This window comes from Lithobates pipiens, unplaced genomic scaffold (assembly GCF_037356315.1).
Source record: "Lithobates pipiens isolate NorthernLeopardFrog02 unplaced genomic scaffold, aLitPip1_a1.2 Scaffold_35, whole genome shotgun sequence".
In the NCBI taxonomy this organism is placed as follows: domain Eukaryota; kingdom Metazoa; phylum Chordata; class Amphibia; order Anura; family Ranidae; genus Lithobates; species Lithobates pipiens.
The window spans coordinates 15479125-15496992 of NW_027507811.1; the positions used below are offsets into that span (position 1 = coordinate 15479125).

Sequence of the window (17868 nt, forward strand, 5' to 3'; positions counted from 1 at the left end):
CCGTCGCATCCTTAACAACCATGACTTATTTTCTATCAGAGGGTTACCCCGCTGTCAGCAGGCTTTGAGCAAAACACCGGGGGGTGGGGGGTACCAGGCCCTTCAGGTTTGGTATGGATTTTGAGAAGAACCCCAACACCAAAATATGTGAAAAAACTGGCATGCGGTCCTCCCCAAACTCCAGACCCTTATCTCTGGTATGTATTTTAAGGGGAAACCCCCATTTTTGAAAAGAATTTAGTGGGATCCCCTACAAAATTCATACCAGACCCTTTATTCAAGAATGGAGGCCAGAAAAGGGGGGGGGGGTGAGCATGTGCCCCCCCTCCTGAACCATACTGGGCCACAAAGCGCCTTGTCCCCAAGTTGATGAGAACAAGAGCCTCTTCCCCACAACCCTGCCCCAGTGGTCACTTATGAGAATCTGTAAGCCACCTTGTAAATGAGTATGAGCAAAAAAATTGCAAAGTGAAAAAAAAAAAAAACAGACAATTTTTGACAAGAACACTCGCCGAATGTCCGGTAAATATGGATGTTCCCGGGTGGGGTATCCCGCGGTCAGCAGATAATTTATGTTTCTTAAGGACTAGGGATGGGCCGAACGACCCCCCCAGTTCGGTTCGCAGCAAGAACTTTCAAACATCGTGAAATTTCGAAACCAAAGAATGAACCCCATTGAAGTTTAGGGGATCCGAACGTGAAAAATCAAAAGTGCCCATTTTGAAGGCTTATATGCAGGTAGTTGGGCATAAAATGGTTATGGGGGTCCGGTTACTGCCCTGGAGGACATGTATCAATGACAAAAAAAGTTTGTAAAAAAAGTCATTTGTAAATGAGCAGTGATTTATTGATGCTTAAAGTGAAAGCATAAAAATGAAAAATTTGTTTCAATATAGTGCCTGGGGGGTCCCCTTAGTCTACCCATAAAGTGGCACATCTGTGCTGTGTATAAAAGCTGCTGCAGCAATAATTGCATTTATAAAGCCAAAAAAATGACATGTTCACTGCAAGCTTTCTTTATTTTGTAAGCAACAGCTTGCTGAGCCAGTCTGTAAGATGAGGCCACAATGTAGTGCACTGGGAACAAGAATAAATAGAGATTTTTTTGGGATAAATTCTAGCGTCTCTACCACAGAGCTTGGATAGAAGTAACAGTGGCAGAAAAATTGGTCCTTGGTTGTCATTGGTGCCTTCAAACCGTAACTCTATAGAGGTACTCTTTATGAAAACAAGAATTGGCCATGCTGTCACAAATTGCAATGATATGCACTTGTCAAACCGGTGAGGAAAAATTGGTCTTTGGGTGTCGCTGGCGCTTCACATCGTAACCCTATAGAGGTACTCTTGATGAAACCAAGAATTGGCCTGGCTGTCAAAAAGGTTTGGAAAAATTGGTCTTTCTTTGGGTGTTAATTGTGCCAATGAAACTTACACCAACAAAATTCTTCCAGATGAAATCAACACCCACAACACTAGGCAGCCTAGAATTCCTGCAGAGGTTCCACATCCCAAAAACACTTAATCAACGACATCGATATCAGGGGCTTCATAGCTGTCCATTTTAAAAATAGCTGCTGGTAATCCAGGACTTATTTGACAAATGTCAGACGGTCCACCGAGTCTGTGGACAGACATGTTCTATTATCAGTAACAAAACCTCCAGCAGCACTGAATGTCCAATTAGAAAGCATGCTGGATGTAAGGCAGCCCAGCAGCTCAATTGCATACTGGGCAAGTTCTGGCCAGTGGTCTATTTTAATGACCCAGTGATCCAGTGGATCGTCCACTAGAAAGCTCTCCATCTCTGTTTTTCCCCTAGATAATCACCCAAAAATTGTGAAATGCATTACTTAGGCGGCCACCTTCTCCACTGCTCCTTTCTTGACCAACAGAAGTGTAAAAACTATGTTTTCCACAACACTGTAACCTACCAGAGTCAGGAAAAGCATTAGATAAACTTCTCTTCAAGGTGACCTCAAGAAATGTCATCTTCTGCCCTCTCTCTGGGGACTGGATGAATTCTGAGACTTTCCCCTTGTAACGGTGGTCAAGGAGGGTTGCCAACCAATAGTGATCATTCTCTTTTACTGCACGTATTCTTGGGTCCTTTCACAGGCTTTGCAACATGAGGGAGCCCATGCACTGCAAATTTGTAGAGGCATGAGAAGCAGACTCCTCGGGGTCACTGAAAATTATAGTATCTGGAACTGCCTCCTCCCAGCCACATACTACTCCCAAGGGTTCTGCTGATGGAAAACCATCTCTTTATGTTTGACGTATGTCTTCCTCTGTTTCAATGCCTCCAAAACTGCCATAATCCTCCTCCTCCTCCCTCCTTGTGTGTTCTTAGGAACAATGGTGTCTGCATAAATTGGGCCTTGAGAGGAAAGGAAGTCCTCCTCTTCCTCCCGCTGCTCTGCCTCCAGTGCCCTGTTCATAATGCCACACAGAGTCTGCTCCAGCAGGAACACAACAGGGATTGTGTCACTGATGCAGGCATTGTCATGGCTTACCATCCTTGTGGCCTCCTCTACTGGTGACAGTGCAGTGCATGCATCATTTATGAGCAGCCATAGGCGTATGGAAAAAAAGCTGAGCCGGCCTGAGCCTGTCGTTGTGCCATACTCACACAGGTACTCGTTGACAGCCTTCTGCTACTTGTGCAGCCACTGCAGCATTGCCAAAGTCGAGTTCCACCTGGTGGGCATGTCACAAATCAGACGGTTTATGGGCAGGTGGAATGAATTTCAGCCAACCGAGCACTGGCTGTGTATGACTGCGTGAAATGGCTAAAGACTCTTCTGGCCTGCTTTAGCAGATCTTCCAACCCTGGGTACCTATTTATGAAACACTACACCACCCAATTGAGAATTTGTGCCAGGCATGGCACATGTGTCAACGCTCCCTGTTTAAGGGCTGACAGGAAGTTTGTGCCATTATCACACACCACCATTCCTGGCTCCAGCTGGCTTGGCGTGAACCACCTCTGGGCCTGTCCCTGCAGAGCTACAAGAATCTTTGCTCTGGTATGGTTCCTGTGTCCTAGACAAACCAGCTGAAACACTGCATTGCACCTTTTATCCTGACTCATTGAATAGCCCCTTGAATGCTTACTTATTTGTGGTTCATAGGACAATTCAGCAGAGGAGGGCATGGAGGAGTAGGAGGAGGGGGTAGAGCTGACAAATCTCGCATCATCACCACTAGCTGTATGGAGACATGGCTGCAGCACTGAGTCTGGTCCTGCATCCTTCCGAGTTGCAAGCAGAGTTACCCAGTGTGCTGTGAACGAAATATATAATCCCTGACCATGCTTGCGGGACCATGTGTCAGCAGTAACATGGACATGCGGCTCACTGCCTTGCCCAAACGATGGCCACGACATTGCCTTCCACATGATGGTACAGAGCTAGAATAGTCTTACGTGAAAATAAATAGTGAGTGAAAACCTGCCATTGTGGTACAGCACATTCTGCAAATTCATGGAAGGGGGCAGAATCCACCAGACGGAAAGGCAGAAGTTGTAGAGCCAGCAGCTTTGACAAGCTTGCATTTAGATGCTGGGTATGAGGGTGGCAGGGACTGTTCTTTTTTTTCCACTGCAGCAGATGGGGCAGAGACATTTTCCGGTCTACAGCTGGTGGTGTGCTGCTGGCAGGTGTGCTGCAAGGACCTGGGACATCCTGCGCTATACCATCGTCCCTGTCAGTGGAGGCTACTGAGAGGTCGTGAGTAGGGATGAGCTGGATGTTCAGGTCGAACATAAGTTGGACCAGAACATCGGGTGTTCGCCCGTTTGCCAAAGAATGAACATTATGTGGTGGGAAATTCAAGCTCCCGTGGAACGCCTCATAATGCACTGCGAGATCACAGTGCATTGTTGTATGATGATTGGTCAAAGCATGCACCTGACCTGCATGCTTTGGCCAATCCCAGCGCCCTCTGCTAAGAGAGCCATAATTGGCCAAAAGCAGGGTGCCTTTGGTCAATCATGGCTCAGGGGGACTAAGTCCATGCCCCACGCTATATAAGGCTGCCTACACGGCAGCCCTATGTAGTGTTGTTGGCGTGGACAGAGAGATCGTTTGATTTAGATTAAGCAGGCAGGTTATTCAGTTAGTGGAAGTGTTTTATATATATATATATATATATATATATATATATATACTCTGCATCCAGCGTAGCCTATATCTACAGTTCATTCCGTGGTGTACTGTTTCTACTACTTTTCTGGTGGTGTACATAGTACACAATACAGTGCAGTGTGGTGTTGCAAAACAAAAATATACATCATGTCCAGAAGGCCACCAAGGAGAGGCAGACACTCAGAGGCCACTAAAAGAGGGCAAGCAGGCTCTGTGTCTACAGGCAACAGTGCTGGTCATGGACATGGTGCATCCTCTGCAGGTGGCCGTGGAGCATGCTTGTCCTTTTTTTCTGCTACTGGCCATGTTATTGAGCCAGAACATGCAAAAGAGTTGGTGGAGTGGATAACAAAGCCGTCCTCATCCTCCTCATCCTCTGTCACCCAGGCTCAGAGTAGTTTGCCATCCAATGCAGCTGCCAAAGTGGCCTATTCCACCGACTCCTTGTCCACAGTCACTCCTTCCGAAGAACAACCATCATGCACGGAGGAATCCCCAGAACTATTCGACCACAGTGTCAGGTACATGCTGCTGGAGAATGCGCAGCGATTTGAAGGCCCCGATATTGGTTCCCAGGTTGAGGAGGGGAGTAACGTGAGCCTAGAGAGAGGGGGTACCCAAGAAGGACAAGAAACTGGCAGTCATGTTCCCCCCAGCCGCTACATACTGAGAAGTTTTCTCCAGTGACAAGGAGGGAGGGGATGATGAGGACACTGACTCTACTTGTGTGCCTGATAGAAGAGAGAAGGAGGAGGAGGCACAACTCCAACAAGGCAGGATGTCCTCTAGGGGGCAGTTCAAGTGCAGCCACCCTACTGCATCATACCACAGAGCTCTGCAGGTGCAGGGTGCTGCTGACTCCACGCTGATTTTGAAAAGTTCCTTGGTGTGGGCCTTTTTTGACACGTGTGCAGCAGATCGCACCATTGCAGTTTGCAACCTATATCTGAAGCGGATCAAGCGTGGCGAGAATATAGATGTGGAAATGTGTACATAGATGCACTTTAATCAATGGAAAGTGGTGTTTGGTTCACTTTAACTTGAATATTCACTACTACACAGACACACTCCACTGATGCACTGCAATATACTACGTCAAATGTGCAGTAACACACATAAATATACTGCGTTAAACAGCACATAACGCAATAACGCACTGAAATATACCGCATTAAACTTGCAGTAATGCACTGAACTGTACTGCGTTAAACGGAAGATAACGCACTGAAATATACGCCGTTAAACTTGCAGTAATGCACTAAATTATACTGTGTTAAATGGCACGTAACGCACTGAAATATACAGCGTTTAACGCAGCATAGTTCAGTGCATTACTGCAATTTTATTGGAAGGTTGGGGGGGGGGGGGTTAAACTTGCAGTAATGCAATGAACTGTACTTCCTTAAGCAGAAGATAACACACTGAAATACATGGCATTAAACTTGTAGTAAGGCACTGAACTATACTGTGTTAAATGTACTAAAATATACAACGTTAAACTTGCAGTAACGCACTGAACTGTACTGCGTTAAACAGAAGATACGCACTGAAATATATGGCGTTAAACTTGCAGTAATGCACTGAAATGTACTGCGTTAAACGGAAGATAACACACTGAAATATACCGCGTTAAACATGCAGTAACACACTGAAATATACTGTGTTATGCGGGCACTACACTCACACTGACTGAACTATCCCTACATTCACACTAATGTAAAGATGAATGGTCGAACTACACTCACACTGTCATCTATCAATAGAGTCACACTAAACTGTTATTCTAAACAAGTTCCTCCACCCCAAACTTGCTCATCCATGTATTTTATGGACCTTGCTTTGTGCACTGGTGAGCAGTCATGTTGGCTTCTGGAAGAACGGTCAAACATTCCCATAGACACACTCCTAAATCTTGTGGATGGCCTTCCAAGAAGAGTTGAAGCTGTTATAGCTGCAAAGGGTGGGGCAACTCAATATTGAACCCTACGGACTAAGACTGGGATGCCATGTCATATATATATATTATTATAGCTAATATTATTTTTAATATGACCATTATTATCAGAATAACCCATTATAGGAACAGACATATTTATTATTTAAGTAGGGGGAATAAAAAACTATTTATTTCAGTGCTGCATATTCACATATATTTCATTTATTTATATTTTTTATTATAACTTTTAAATTTGTCAAGTATCCACTCAGGAGTAAAATATGCAAAAAATTAAGAATGCACCAAAAAGAAGCTGTCAATTTATATATAAAAAAATATATAGGCTGCATTAATAAAAACTTCCACAAGGTGGTGATCTCACTTATTGCTCGGGGAATGCCGAGCAGCGAGATGATACCAAACAAAGAACACAATTGAAGCGCTACAGACAGGAAGTTCCGAGGTCAGAGGTCAGTCTGGAGAAGGAGGAGAGTAGACCTTAGAGCTGACAGAGGTAATAAGATATTATTTTCTATTTATACCTGGGAACCCCCCCGTCATGTCCGTCCTCTTCCTCCATAGTCATTGTGATGTCTGTTTATAGTACATCTCCAACCCAAATATAGAACCATTTATCCAACTGTCCATCCAGAGCCTCTGGTTTATAGACCGGATACATCCCAAATATAGAACCATTTATCCAACTGTCCATCCAGAGCCTCTGGTTTATAGACCGGATACATCCTAAATATAGAGCCATTTATCCAACTGTCCATCCAGAGCCTCTGGTTTATAGACCGGATACATCCTAAATATAGAACCATTTATCCAACTGTCCATCCAGAGCCTCTGGTTTATAGATCGGATACATCGTAAATATAGAACTATTTATCCAACTGTCCATCCAGAGCCTCTGGTTTATAGACCGGATACATCCTAAATATAGAACCATTTATCCAACTGTCCATCCAGAGCCTCTGGTTTATAGATCGGATACATCGTAAATATAGAACTATTTATCCAACTGTCCATCCAGAGCCTCTGGTTTATAGACCAGATACATCCTAAATATAGAACCATTTATTCAACTGTCCATCCAGAGCCTCTGGTTTATAGACCGGATACATCGTGATTATATCTCCTGATTTTTCTTAGGTGTCAGGATGTCGCTGTCTATTTCTCCATTGAGGAGTGGAAGTATTTAGAAGGACACAAGGATCTCTACAAGGACATCATGATGGACAATCAGCCGCCCCTCACATCACCGGGTAAGAGGAGACTTTATTGTAAAGGAGAGAGCACTACGGAGGCTCCACCTAGATCCCCCATCAACTGATAAACACATAGAAACAATGTATTCAGTCAGTGTGTGTGTTTCCTACAGATGGATCCAGTAATGGGAACCCACCAGAGAGATGTCCCCGTCCTCTGTATTTCCGGGATTCCACACAGGAAGGTCACACCATCCCCCACCATCATCAGGTAGGTGGGACTGAGCATGTAGACCTAAAAATATTTGAGGTATGGGGTAACATTCCTATATGTCATCTCTTGCTCCTTATTACAAATGTATTCTTTCATCTTCGGGGTTTAGGGTGAAATACTAAAAGACATTAAAGTTGAGGTTAAAGAGGAAGAAGAAGAGACATTGGTGAGTGGAGATCAGCAGTCTATGGAGGAGGGTTGTCCTCTGTATTCCCAGAATTCTACATCGGAAGATCACCACTATACAGAGAATGATCAGGTAGATGGCACTGGGTGAAAAACTCAAAAATAATTCTAAGCCCTTGTACACATGGTCGGACATTCCGACGGAAAAGGTCCGATAGGACCGCGTTGTCGGATAATCCGACTGTGTGTGGACTCCATCTGACTTTTTCGTCGAAACGTCCGACCAACAAAGTTTGAGAGCTGGATATAAAATTTTCCAACAACATTTGTCTGATCGTTTGTAGAGAATTCCGATCGGACAAAGTGCCTTGCGTGCTCAGATCAAATTACGAGACCAAAGCTATTGGCTACTAGCCTGAACGTAGTCCCGACGTAACGAACGAACGTCATCAAGTTCAGAACGATTGGATTTTCCGACAACTTTTTCGGACAAAATCCGTCGGAAAAAATCAGACGGATTTTGTGGTCGGGATGTCCGACCGTGTGTACAAGGGCTATGAGTGGACATTCTTCTATGTCATCTCTTATTATTGGCAGCAGTGTTTCCAGATGTTATATTTTATCATCTCTGGAATTTAGAATGAAGAACGGAAAGACATCAAAGTTGAGGTTAAAGAGGAAGAAGAAGAAGAGAGGTTGGTGAGTGAAGATCAGCAGTCTATGGAGGAGGGGGTGATGATTATGGAAAGTAAACCGGAGGAACCTTCTCTACATATGGACACAAGTAAGTCATAAACACTAAATGCAGAAAGTTCATGTAATAGAGCATATGATCAACTGTCATTCCATTTTGTAATATACCCTCCATTTCAAAAGCTTGTCTTTAAAGAATGTACGTGCCTTATCTTAAACTTCTTTCTCGTTAGAGTTTTAGACTTTTTTGTTTGAGCCAAGTTTTAATCAGATCTTATCTTATTATATCTCCAGATTGTAAGGCAGAAGATACTGACATTCCACAATATTCTCCGAAAGTGAACTCTGATTGGTTGACAAGATCCACAGATCCTTCTAATCCTGAGGAACCTTCTGATAAATCCCATACTATGACTTCAGATGTCCATCTAAGATCAATGGATCCTTCTAATCCTGAGGAACCTTCTGAGAAATCCCATACTATGACTTCAGATGTCCATCTAAGATCAATGGATCCTTCTAATCCTGAGGAACCTTCTGAGAAATCCCATACTATGACTTCAGATGTCCATCTAAGATCATTGGATCCTTCTAATCCTGAGGAACCTTCTGATAAATCTCATACTATGACTTCAGATGTCCATCCAAGTTTTCATAGAACAACAGATCCAACCAATCCCCAGATATCTTCTTCAAGCCATAAGGGGGTTCACACAGGACAGCGTTCATTGTCATGTTCAAAATGCGGGAAATCTTTCACTAAAAAAAAAAACCTTCTTATGCACCAAAAAATTCACACTGGTGAACGTCCTTATCCATGTTCAGAGTGCGGGAAATGTTTCACTGCAAACAATAACCTTCTTAGGCACCAGAGAATTCACACTGGTGAGCGTCCCTATCCATGTTCCGAGTGCGGTAAATGTTTCAGTCAGAAGCAACAGCTTATTGTACACCAGAGAATTCACACAGGTGAGCGTCCCTATCCATGTTCAGAGTGCGAGAAAAGTTTCATTCGGAAAGCAGTGCTGGTTTCCCATCAAAGAATTCACACGGGTGAGCGTCCTTTCTCTTGTTCAGAGTGCGGCAAAGGTTTCCTTAAAAAAGCAACCCTTATTATACACCACAGAACTCACACAGGTGAGCATCCTTATTTATGTTCAGAGTGCGGGAACTGTTTCATTGAAAAAAAAAACCTTCTTAGACATCAGATGATAATTCATATGGGTGAGCGTCCTTTTTCATGTTCAGAGTGTGGGAAAGGTTTTACTCGGAAAGGAGAACTTGCTGTACACCTGAAAATTCACACGGGTGAGCGTCCTTTCCCTTGCTCAGAGTGCGGGAAGCGTTTCCTTAAAAAAGGAAATCTTACTGAACATCAGAAAATTCACATCAGAGAGCGCCCTTTCTCTTGTTTGGAGTGCGGGGAAGGTTTCTTTAAAAAGGAAAGACTAATTGTACACCAGAGTACTCACACTAGCGAGCGTCCTTTCTCTTGTTGAAAGTGCGGGCAAAGCTTTCACTCAGGAAGTAGCACTTGCTGAACATCAGAAAATTCACACAGGTGAACGTCCGTATCCATGTTCAGTGTGGAAAATCCTTCATTCATAAAAAAGGCCTTGTTAAACACCGGAGAATTCACACTGGTGAGCATTGCTATTATATATGTTCAGAGTGCGGGAAATTTATCAGTGTGAAAGGACACCTTGTACAAAACCAGAGAATTCACATGGATGAGCGTCCTTCTTCGTGTTCAGAGTGCTGGAAATCCTTCAATTATAAAGGAAACCTTCTTAGACACCAGAGAAGACACACCACAGAGCGTCCTGATTGCGTTCAGAGTGCGGGAAATGGTTTACAGATAAAAAATCTGAGACATCAGAGAGAACCCACCTGCTGATTCTTATGACAAATGGACGATGACTTTTCCAGGTGGAACTGTTGAGTCCATAGAACGTCTGGAGGACAAGAAATTGTTCTTCAAAGGGGCACATCCCGGGAAAAGTGAGATTTAATTTCTAGGTGGAGTTTGATGGAGCGAGTCTTCCCTTGTCTTCTTCTATTTCTTGGAGACTCTGATGATGGGACATCCCAAGAGGACAAATGTTCCGCTACGAGCCTCAGATTCTCCTAGGGAGGGGGTCAGATAGTCCCATGCGGTGTACAAAGCACATCACAGTACATTGGGGGTATAGTAAGAATGTTTTAGTTTTTAGGGGTGCGGTGTGATCGGTATAAACCCATAAGGAATAAATTATAGGAACACGGATCTCATATGAAAGTACTGAGCTAGTCCAATATTTACACCGACAGCTCCATGAAAATTGCCCATTGGTGGTCAGTTGGAGAAAAGCTCACATACACTATATCAGGCCTGCCTTCACTTCCTGTCTTCCATAGAAGACTTCCTGTCTTGGTAGAAGTGAGATCACCACCTTGTGGAGCTCAGAGGAACTGCAGCCCGAGAAACGTCTCAGACTGAGAACGCGGCTTTGTGCTCTCATCATCACTACCACCAAGGAGGATAGAAATATACACTATATTGCCAAAGGTATTGGGATGCCTGCCTTTACACGCACATGAACTTTAATGGCATCCCAGTCTTCGTCCGTAGGGTTCAATATTGAGTTGGCCCACCCTCTGCAGCTATAACAGCTTTAACTCTTCTGGGAAGGCCGTCCACAAGGTTAAGGAGCGTGTCTATGGCAATGTTTGACCATTCTTCCAGAAGTGCATTTGTGAAGTCAGGCACTGATGTTGGACAAGAAGGCCCGACTTGCAATTTATGCCAAATGTGTTCTACCGGGTTGAGGTCAGGCCAGTCAAGTTCCTCCACCCCAAACTCACTCATCCATGTCTTTATGGACCTTGCTTTGTGCTCTGGTGTGCAGTCATGGTTGGAACAGGAAGGGGCCATCCCCAAACTTTTCCCACAAAGTTGTTAGCATGAAATTGTCCAAAATGTCTTGGTATGCCGATGCCTTAAAACTTCCCCTCACTGGAGCTAAGGGGCCAAGCCCAACCCCTGAAAAACAACCCTACACCATAATCCCCCCCCCCCCTCCACCAAATGATTTGGACCAGTGCACAAAGAAGGTCCATAAAGACATGGATGAGCGAGTTTTGGGTGGAGGAACTTGACTGGACTTGGAGGGGAAGGCCTGGCTTGCAGTCTCCTCTCTAATTCATCCCAAAGGTGTTCTATCGGGTTGAGGTCAGGCCAGTCAAGTTCCTCCACCGCAAATTCCCCCATCCATGTCTTTATGGACCTTGCTTTGTGCACTGGTGGGCAGTAATGTTGGAACAGGAAAGGGCCATCCCCAAACTGTTCCCACAAAGTTGGTTGGGAACATGAAATTGTCCAAAATGTCTTGGCATGCCGATGCCTTAAGAGTTCCCTTCACTGGAACTAAGGGGCCAAGCCCAACCCCTGAAAAACAACCCCCCACACCATAATCCCCCCTCCGCCAAATGATATGGACCAGTGCACAAAGCAAGGTCCATAAAGACATGGATTAAAGTGGAACTTCACTCTCCCAATCAACATTCATTATTTTTAATACTCGTGGTGCTGGCATTAGTAAATTGATAGGAAACCACTTCCTTCCCATGGTACATACCTTTACGTTCCACGGGTTTGAGGGGTTATACCGGGATGTTGGGTGCACCTACAGGCATCATCTGGTATCATTCTTTCCAGGCAGCGATTCTCTTTCTTGCAGGAGTGATCTGAGTGTCTAATTATTTAGTAGGAGGCACAGTGAGTTTTTTTGAAGTTGTAATTTTTTTTTAATTCTTGGTAAAATTAAGAATTTAGATTTTTTGACTTTATTTTTTTTTTTTACACAAAATTGTCATAATAACAAGGTATTTCTCACACACTGCATATGCATACTTCCAATTGGACCCCAAAACACATTCTGCTACTCCTCCCGAGTATGGCGATACCACATGTGTGAGACTTTTACACAAAGCCTGGCCACATACAGAGGCCCAACATGCAAGGAGGACCGCCAGGCGTTCTAGGAGCATAAATTGCACATAAAATTTCCTAACGACTGATCACACTTTTGAAGGCCCTGGAGCACCAGGACAATGGAATTACCCTCAAAATGACCCCATTTTGGAAAGTAAACACCCCAACGTATATCCGATCGCCACTCTGCCGAGCACAGTGCATGTGGCCAGCTGTGATTGGACACAGACGGTCACGTGGTAAAGTGACAATTTTTAATTGGCTTTTTACATTGATCTGGGATGGGCTGTGTCTGAGGGACATGCCTCATCCCCGATCGCTACGCTGCAGGTCCCAGGGGGGCCTGCAGGAGTGGCAAGAAGCAGAGGACATCCTATGACCCCAACCCAGGATGGCAAAGTGCTCCTGCGGACGTCATATGGCAATGGCCGGTATGCAAGTGGTTAATCTCATACAAAAAATAAATACTGGATGTAAAATGGAGGTCACATTTTCTCCATAGTTGCAGGTTCACATACATGTTACATCTCTAAAATCATTCTGTACACGTACACAGGGACAAGGGGTGGGCAAGAGGGTAATCCGTGGTAATGGGAAGTGCCTGAAGAACACATGGACTCACAGTAGTCGTGGCAGTCACAAAGCCAGAGATGGTGGATGGATGGCTGTCCCACCTTTGAAGCTGTTGGGGGGGGGGGGGGGAGGGACAGGCACACCAAGAGACAAGGGTGCCAGATAGAATCCTTCCAGAGTGTAGATGTCGGGATCATGGCCAGATCTCCAGGCAGCCTGAGGAAGGGGTTAAACCCCAAAACATGTAGTTTCATACCGCTCAAACTCCGGCACCGCTTCACATTCCTGATTCCCTCTCCTCTTTTTCTGTTCCTGGGTCGCATGACCATCTGTGGCCTGCTGGAACCTGTCCATGGTTGGAGTGTCTGAAGTGGCCAGGGAGCCAGGTAGGAGCTTCAGTGTCTGGACATCCAGAAGTTGACCTGCGTTTGCTCCTGTCGGTCCTCTGGTAACCTCTCCAGCACCTATCCTCTCCCAGATCCTCTGGTTACTGTACCAGCGCCTTCCTTCTTCTCCCTGGGCACCCTGTGGTCTGGAACCTCGGGCCCATGCTAAATCTCCCTCCTCTGACACTACCTGGAGCTCTGGCCATGATCCCTGCATCTACACTCTGGAAGGATTCCAACAGGCGCCCCGTCTCTCTTGGTGTGCCTGTACCTTCTCCCAGACAGCTTCTAAGGTTTGAAAAACATCTCATATCACTCTAAGGCCGCATACACATGGGCGGATTGTCTGCCCAACTTAGTCCGCTGAACCGTGTTTCAGCGGACAGTCCGCTCGTGTGTGGGCTTCAGCGGACTTTTTCAGCGGACAGTCTGACGGACTTAGTCTTTCGGAATTTCCGTAATTTTGTCCGTCCAAACTTGGTTTCAGCGGACAATCCGCTCGTGAGTAGGCTAGTTGGACGGACTAAGTATGGCGCATGCTCAGAAAGGATTTACACAGCCGAAGGTTGCATTGCAGTGTATCGGACGTCGTATTTCTAGTCCCGTCATACGTGCTGTACACGTCATCGCGCAAGCTTTCAGCGGACTGTCTGTTCGTCGTGTGTGGTCAAGTCCGTTCATTTAAAAGTTGGACGGACTGTCTGTCGGATTGTCTGACGAACTTAGTTGGGCAGACAATCCGCCCGTGTGTACGCGGCCTAAGACAGCCTTTCTCAACCTTTTCAACACAGAGGAACCCTTGAAATAGTTCTCTGGTCTCGGGGGAACCCCTGCTAAAAATTAAAAATCTACAACTCATGGTACATTAGTGTGATGGTCAGTGGGAAGAACGGTCTTTACACTTGTGGTCATTGGGAAGAATTACCTGATTACAGATAGCTAAAGGAGGAATCCCCTAGGGGTGGATTTTAAAGGCACGTACAACTTTACTTAAAGCGCAGTACAAAAAATATTTTATTTCATAAAACAAACAAAAAAATATAGTATACAGTATACATCTAAAATATATATCTAAGGGTGTAAATATACAAACAATATTGATAATATTATACACCACTTGGTTATGCCATCTAATCCATGTAGAAAAAGTCACCCTACGCGTTTCGGAGCTTAACAAAGCATGTCCTTCTTCAGGGGTATGAATACAGCATTTACATGGAATCTGATAAATAACAGGGGACACAATGTTAAAGTTATATAATGACCAGACAAGAATACAGGCATAGATACAGCAATTGGTTACAGGGAAAAAGGAATTTACAAATACTTACAATTCTAGTGGTGAGGGTGATAATATCCCAAAGATATTGTTTAATAAAAACAAATGATTACAGATGACCTCACATGTGGGAGTGGCTCCGCCAGTGTTCAAGGCACATCCCAAAACTTGTCTGCATAGGGGCACCTGTATAAATGTCGTGCAGGTATAGCAGCGACAAAAAAGGTTATGCGGACCAGAGAAAAAGTCCCAGTGGACTGAAGCTCTAGAGGTACACCGCCCAGAAATGCTCCTGAGGAAAAAAATTTGAATATCCTTACAGATAGCTAAAAAGATCAATGGTGTCAGGGGGAACTTATCTGAGAGGCATAAATTGCCCAATGCTGAAGGAACCCCTAGCAACCTCTGGAGGAACCCTAGGGTTCCACGAAACCCTGGTTGATAATCACTGCTCTAAGCCCCTGTACACACGGTCAGAGATTTCGACAACCAAATCCGTCGGATTTTGTCCGTCGGATCTTGTCCAAAACTATTGCATACACACGGTCGGACTAAGTTGTCGAAAAATCCGATCATTCAGAACGTGATGACGTAATTTCGTTACGATGGGACTACGTTCAGGCTAGTAGCCAATAGCTTTGATGTAGGAATTTGATCTGAGCATGCGTGGCACTTGGTCCTATCAAAATTCTCTACACATGATCGGAGTATGTCCGATCGAACCAGTTGGTCGGGAAATATTTCCAACATGTTGGAAAATTGGGTCCGACGGATATTCCGATGGAATCAGTCCGATGCATACCACACACAGTCGGATTATCTGACGACACTGTCCGATAGGACACATTCCGACGGATTCTCCGACCGTGTGTACAAGGGCTAATATGATCCCATTGCAACATATATAAAGTGCAAGTGCAATACATGTATATCATAGTGCAAAAAAAACACGTAATCAAAAAAAAAAAAACTTTGAGAAAAAGTAACCAAAGTATTAATCATAAAAGTCAGCAAGAGATATATATACAAATGAAATAGTGAAAGAATCAATAATGTCCCTCATCCGCCTATAAGTTGCCAGTACATGAAGTGCAGAGCCTTCAATAATCAGAACATCACTGCTGTGCTCCTAAAGTAAAAGATGGCCTCTTACCAGATCCAAAAGGATCGAGTGCACACATGAGAACACCACCGCTGGGATAAGCCCCACCACTCGCCTCTCAGCAGTGCCACGTGGTCACGGGCTCCTGGTCCACAGGCTAATGAAATCAGAAAGGAGGACTCATAGCGAATTACCAATAAAAAAATGTTAACAGAAAAAAGGGAATTGCACCTACAGAGAAAATTCATGGTTAAAAGCACACACGATAGTGTCAGCGCAGGCCGCTTGCAGCGCAGTCCGCGCGTCCTGACGTCTCCGCCCGACGCATTTCCCCTCAGAAGGCGACAACTGGGATTGGAGGTCGATGCGCGACGTCACATACAAAACGTTTATAGCGGAGAAAGCGGAACTGGTAATGGTTAGCAGGGGAACCCTTTATCGGGGAAACGGGCCACTTCCACGTGTCTGTATTTCAATCTAACCACCCAATTCAACTGAAATGGATATTCAAATTCATCCAAACCTTTAATACGATCAAAAGATCATGTTATTCGGAAGAATGACTGACTGCTGAAAGAGAAAATCCAGAACGTTTTTTAAAAATCCCCCCCCCAAATTTAAAAAAAAAAAAATGCTAGATCATAATAAAAATGAAACAGCTATATCAAAAGTATAGAGAAACGTATCTGGTGGCTGAACATAAAACACATTTTCTGGACAGAATTAAAAATCTTTCACGGGGGGGGGGGGGCATGGCCGAGACATGGCGGAGTAGAGATGTAACACTGAAAATCTCCCGGCCTCGTATACCCTTTACCTGCCTTACCGCTGTTTGAACCCGGCATGCCGCAGACTAAACGGCACAGGACCAGAGCTGCTACTCGGGGGACCCCTGCCGCCAAGGGTCCTGGAGAGATTAGCCATTTCTTTAAGAAAGCGCAGGACACAAGCTCCGAGGCATCAGCCTCAGCCTTTGCGGGGCCTCTCACGTGGCACCTCATAGGGGGACCGGCACCGAGAGGATTACCCTAGCACTCACAGCTCTGCCTCTCAACTCGGCGACCATCCAGGACATTTGGAACCACTCGGTGGCGGAATGTCGGCGGGAAGCCCCGCCGCTTCGGCGGACATAGACCAAGATATCAGGGCTCTCCTGCAGGTGCTGCCTACGAGGACGGATATAGAGGCGCTGATCCTCCGCCTCAAGGAGACACATCGTAGGGACATCCAGGAAGTGAGAGGAGAGGTGTCTAGTCTGACGGAGCGTGCGCACACAGGAGAAGCCTCGGTCTCCTCCCTGGAGGGCCGGGTGTTAGCCCTGGAGCAAACGAGGGATCAATACCATGACACTGCGGTTACTTTACAGCTCCGCATGGAAGACTTTGAGGACCGGAGCCGTTGGTCTAATGTGCGGCTCCGTGGCATCCCGGAGTCCTCTGCTGCAGAAAATCTGGGGGAAGTAGTGATAGGAATCTTCCGTACCATAGCAGCTGACCCAGGGATGTCCTTTGAGCTCGATAGAGTTCATAGAACTTGGGGTCCGAGAGCGACAGATCCAGCGAGGCCACAAGATGTTGTGTGCCGCTTCCACCGATATATTCAGAAAGAACGCCCCTTTGAGCATGGCGAGGTGGAGCTAGAGGGCGCATGGATTTTGATCTTACCAGACCTCTCCAGGGCTACATTGAAGCACAGGGCACTGCTTCGTCCCCTGCTTGATATGGCAAAACATCGTGGTTATACCTATCGGTGGGGTTACCCCCTGTCAGTCACGTTTCGGAAAGAGTCATCTTTATTCACGCTCCAGGTGCCGTCGGATCTTCCAGCCCTTTTTCAGTTTCTGGCTATGGAACCGGTTACGATCCCAGATTGGCTGCAAGCCCTACCTCGTCCGACTGGCAGGTCCGGCGCCTAACCACTGCAAGGTCCTCTTCCCCGGGGTCACCAGCGATCAGGAGGGAGACGGCCTTCAGTTTCCAGGGACACCCACCGTGAGTAATTTGGGGGTCGCTTAGCGTCCCCCCCTTTGCCAGACAGAACTGTTTGCCCCTTACCTGCTCCACCCCGTTTAGGTGGTTAATATGATGGATGTTTTTTTTTTTGGCCCTCGCTTCCCCTCTATAGACTACACCATCCATAGTTCGCGGGGACGGCATGTGCGTGCAGCCAG

General features: G+C 45.6%; 2 protein-coding genes and 1 pseudogene across 7 annotated transcripts in view; all 3 read left to right on the forward strand.

Moving 5' to 3' along the window:
• The window catches only part of LOC143955556 (uncharacterized), a 161137-nt gene that overhangs the window by 21987 nt on the left and 121282 nt on the right, over positions 1 to 17868 (forward strand). The gene's annotated exons all lie outside the window — the stretch shown is intronic.
• LOC143955649 (uncharacterized) overlaps positions 7612 to 17868 on the forward strand; it is a 39808-nt gene continuing 29551 nt past the window's right edge. Inside the window, 1 exon segment of the mRNA XM_077465752.1 lies at positions 7612 to 7825. Within this exon segment, the coding sequence (XP_077321878.1) occupies positions 7754 to 7825 (72 nt within the window). The 5' untranslated portion in view covers positions 7612 to 7753.
• Positions 8413 to 12198, forward strand: LOC143955388 (uncharacterized; annotated as a pseudogene).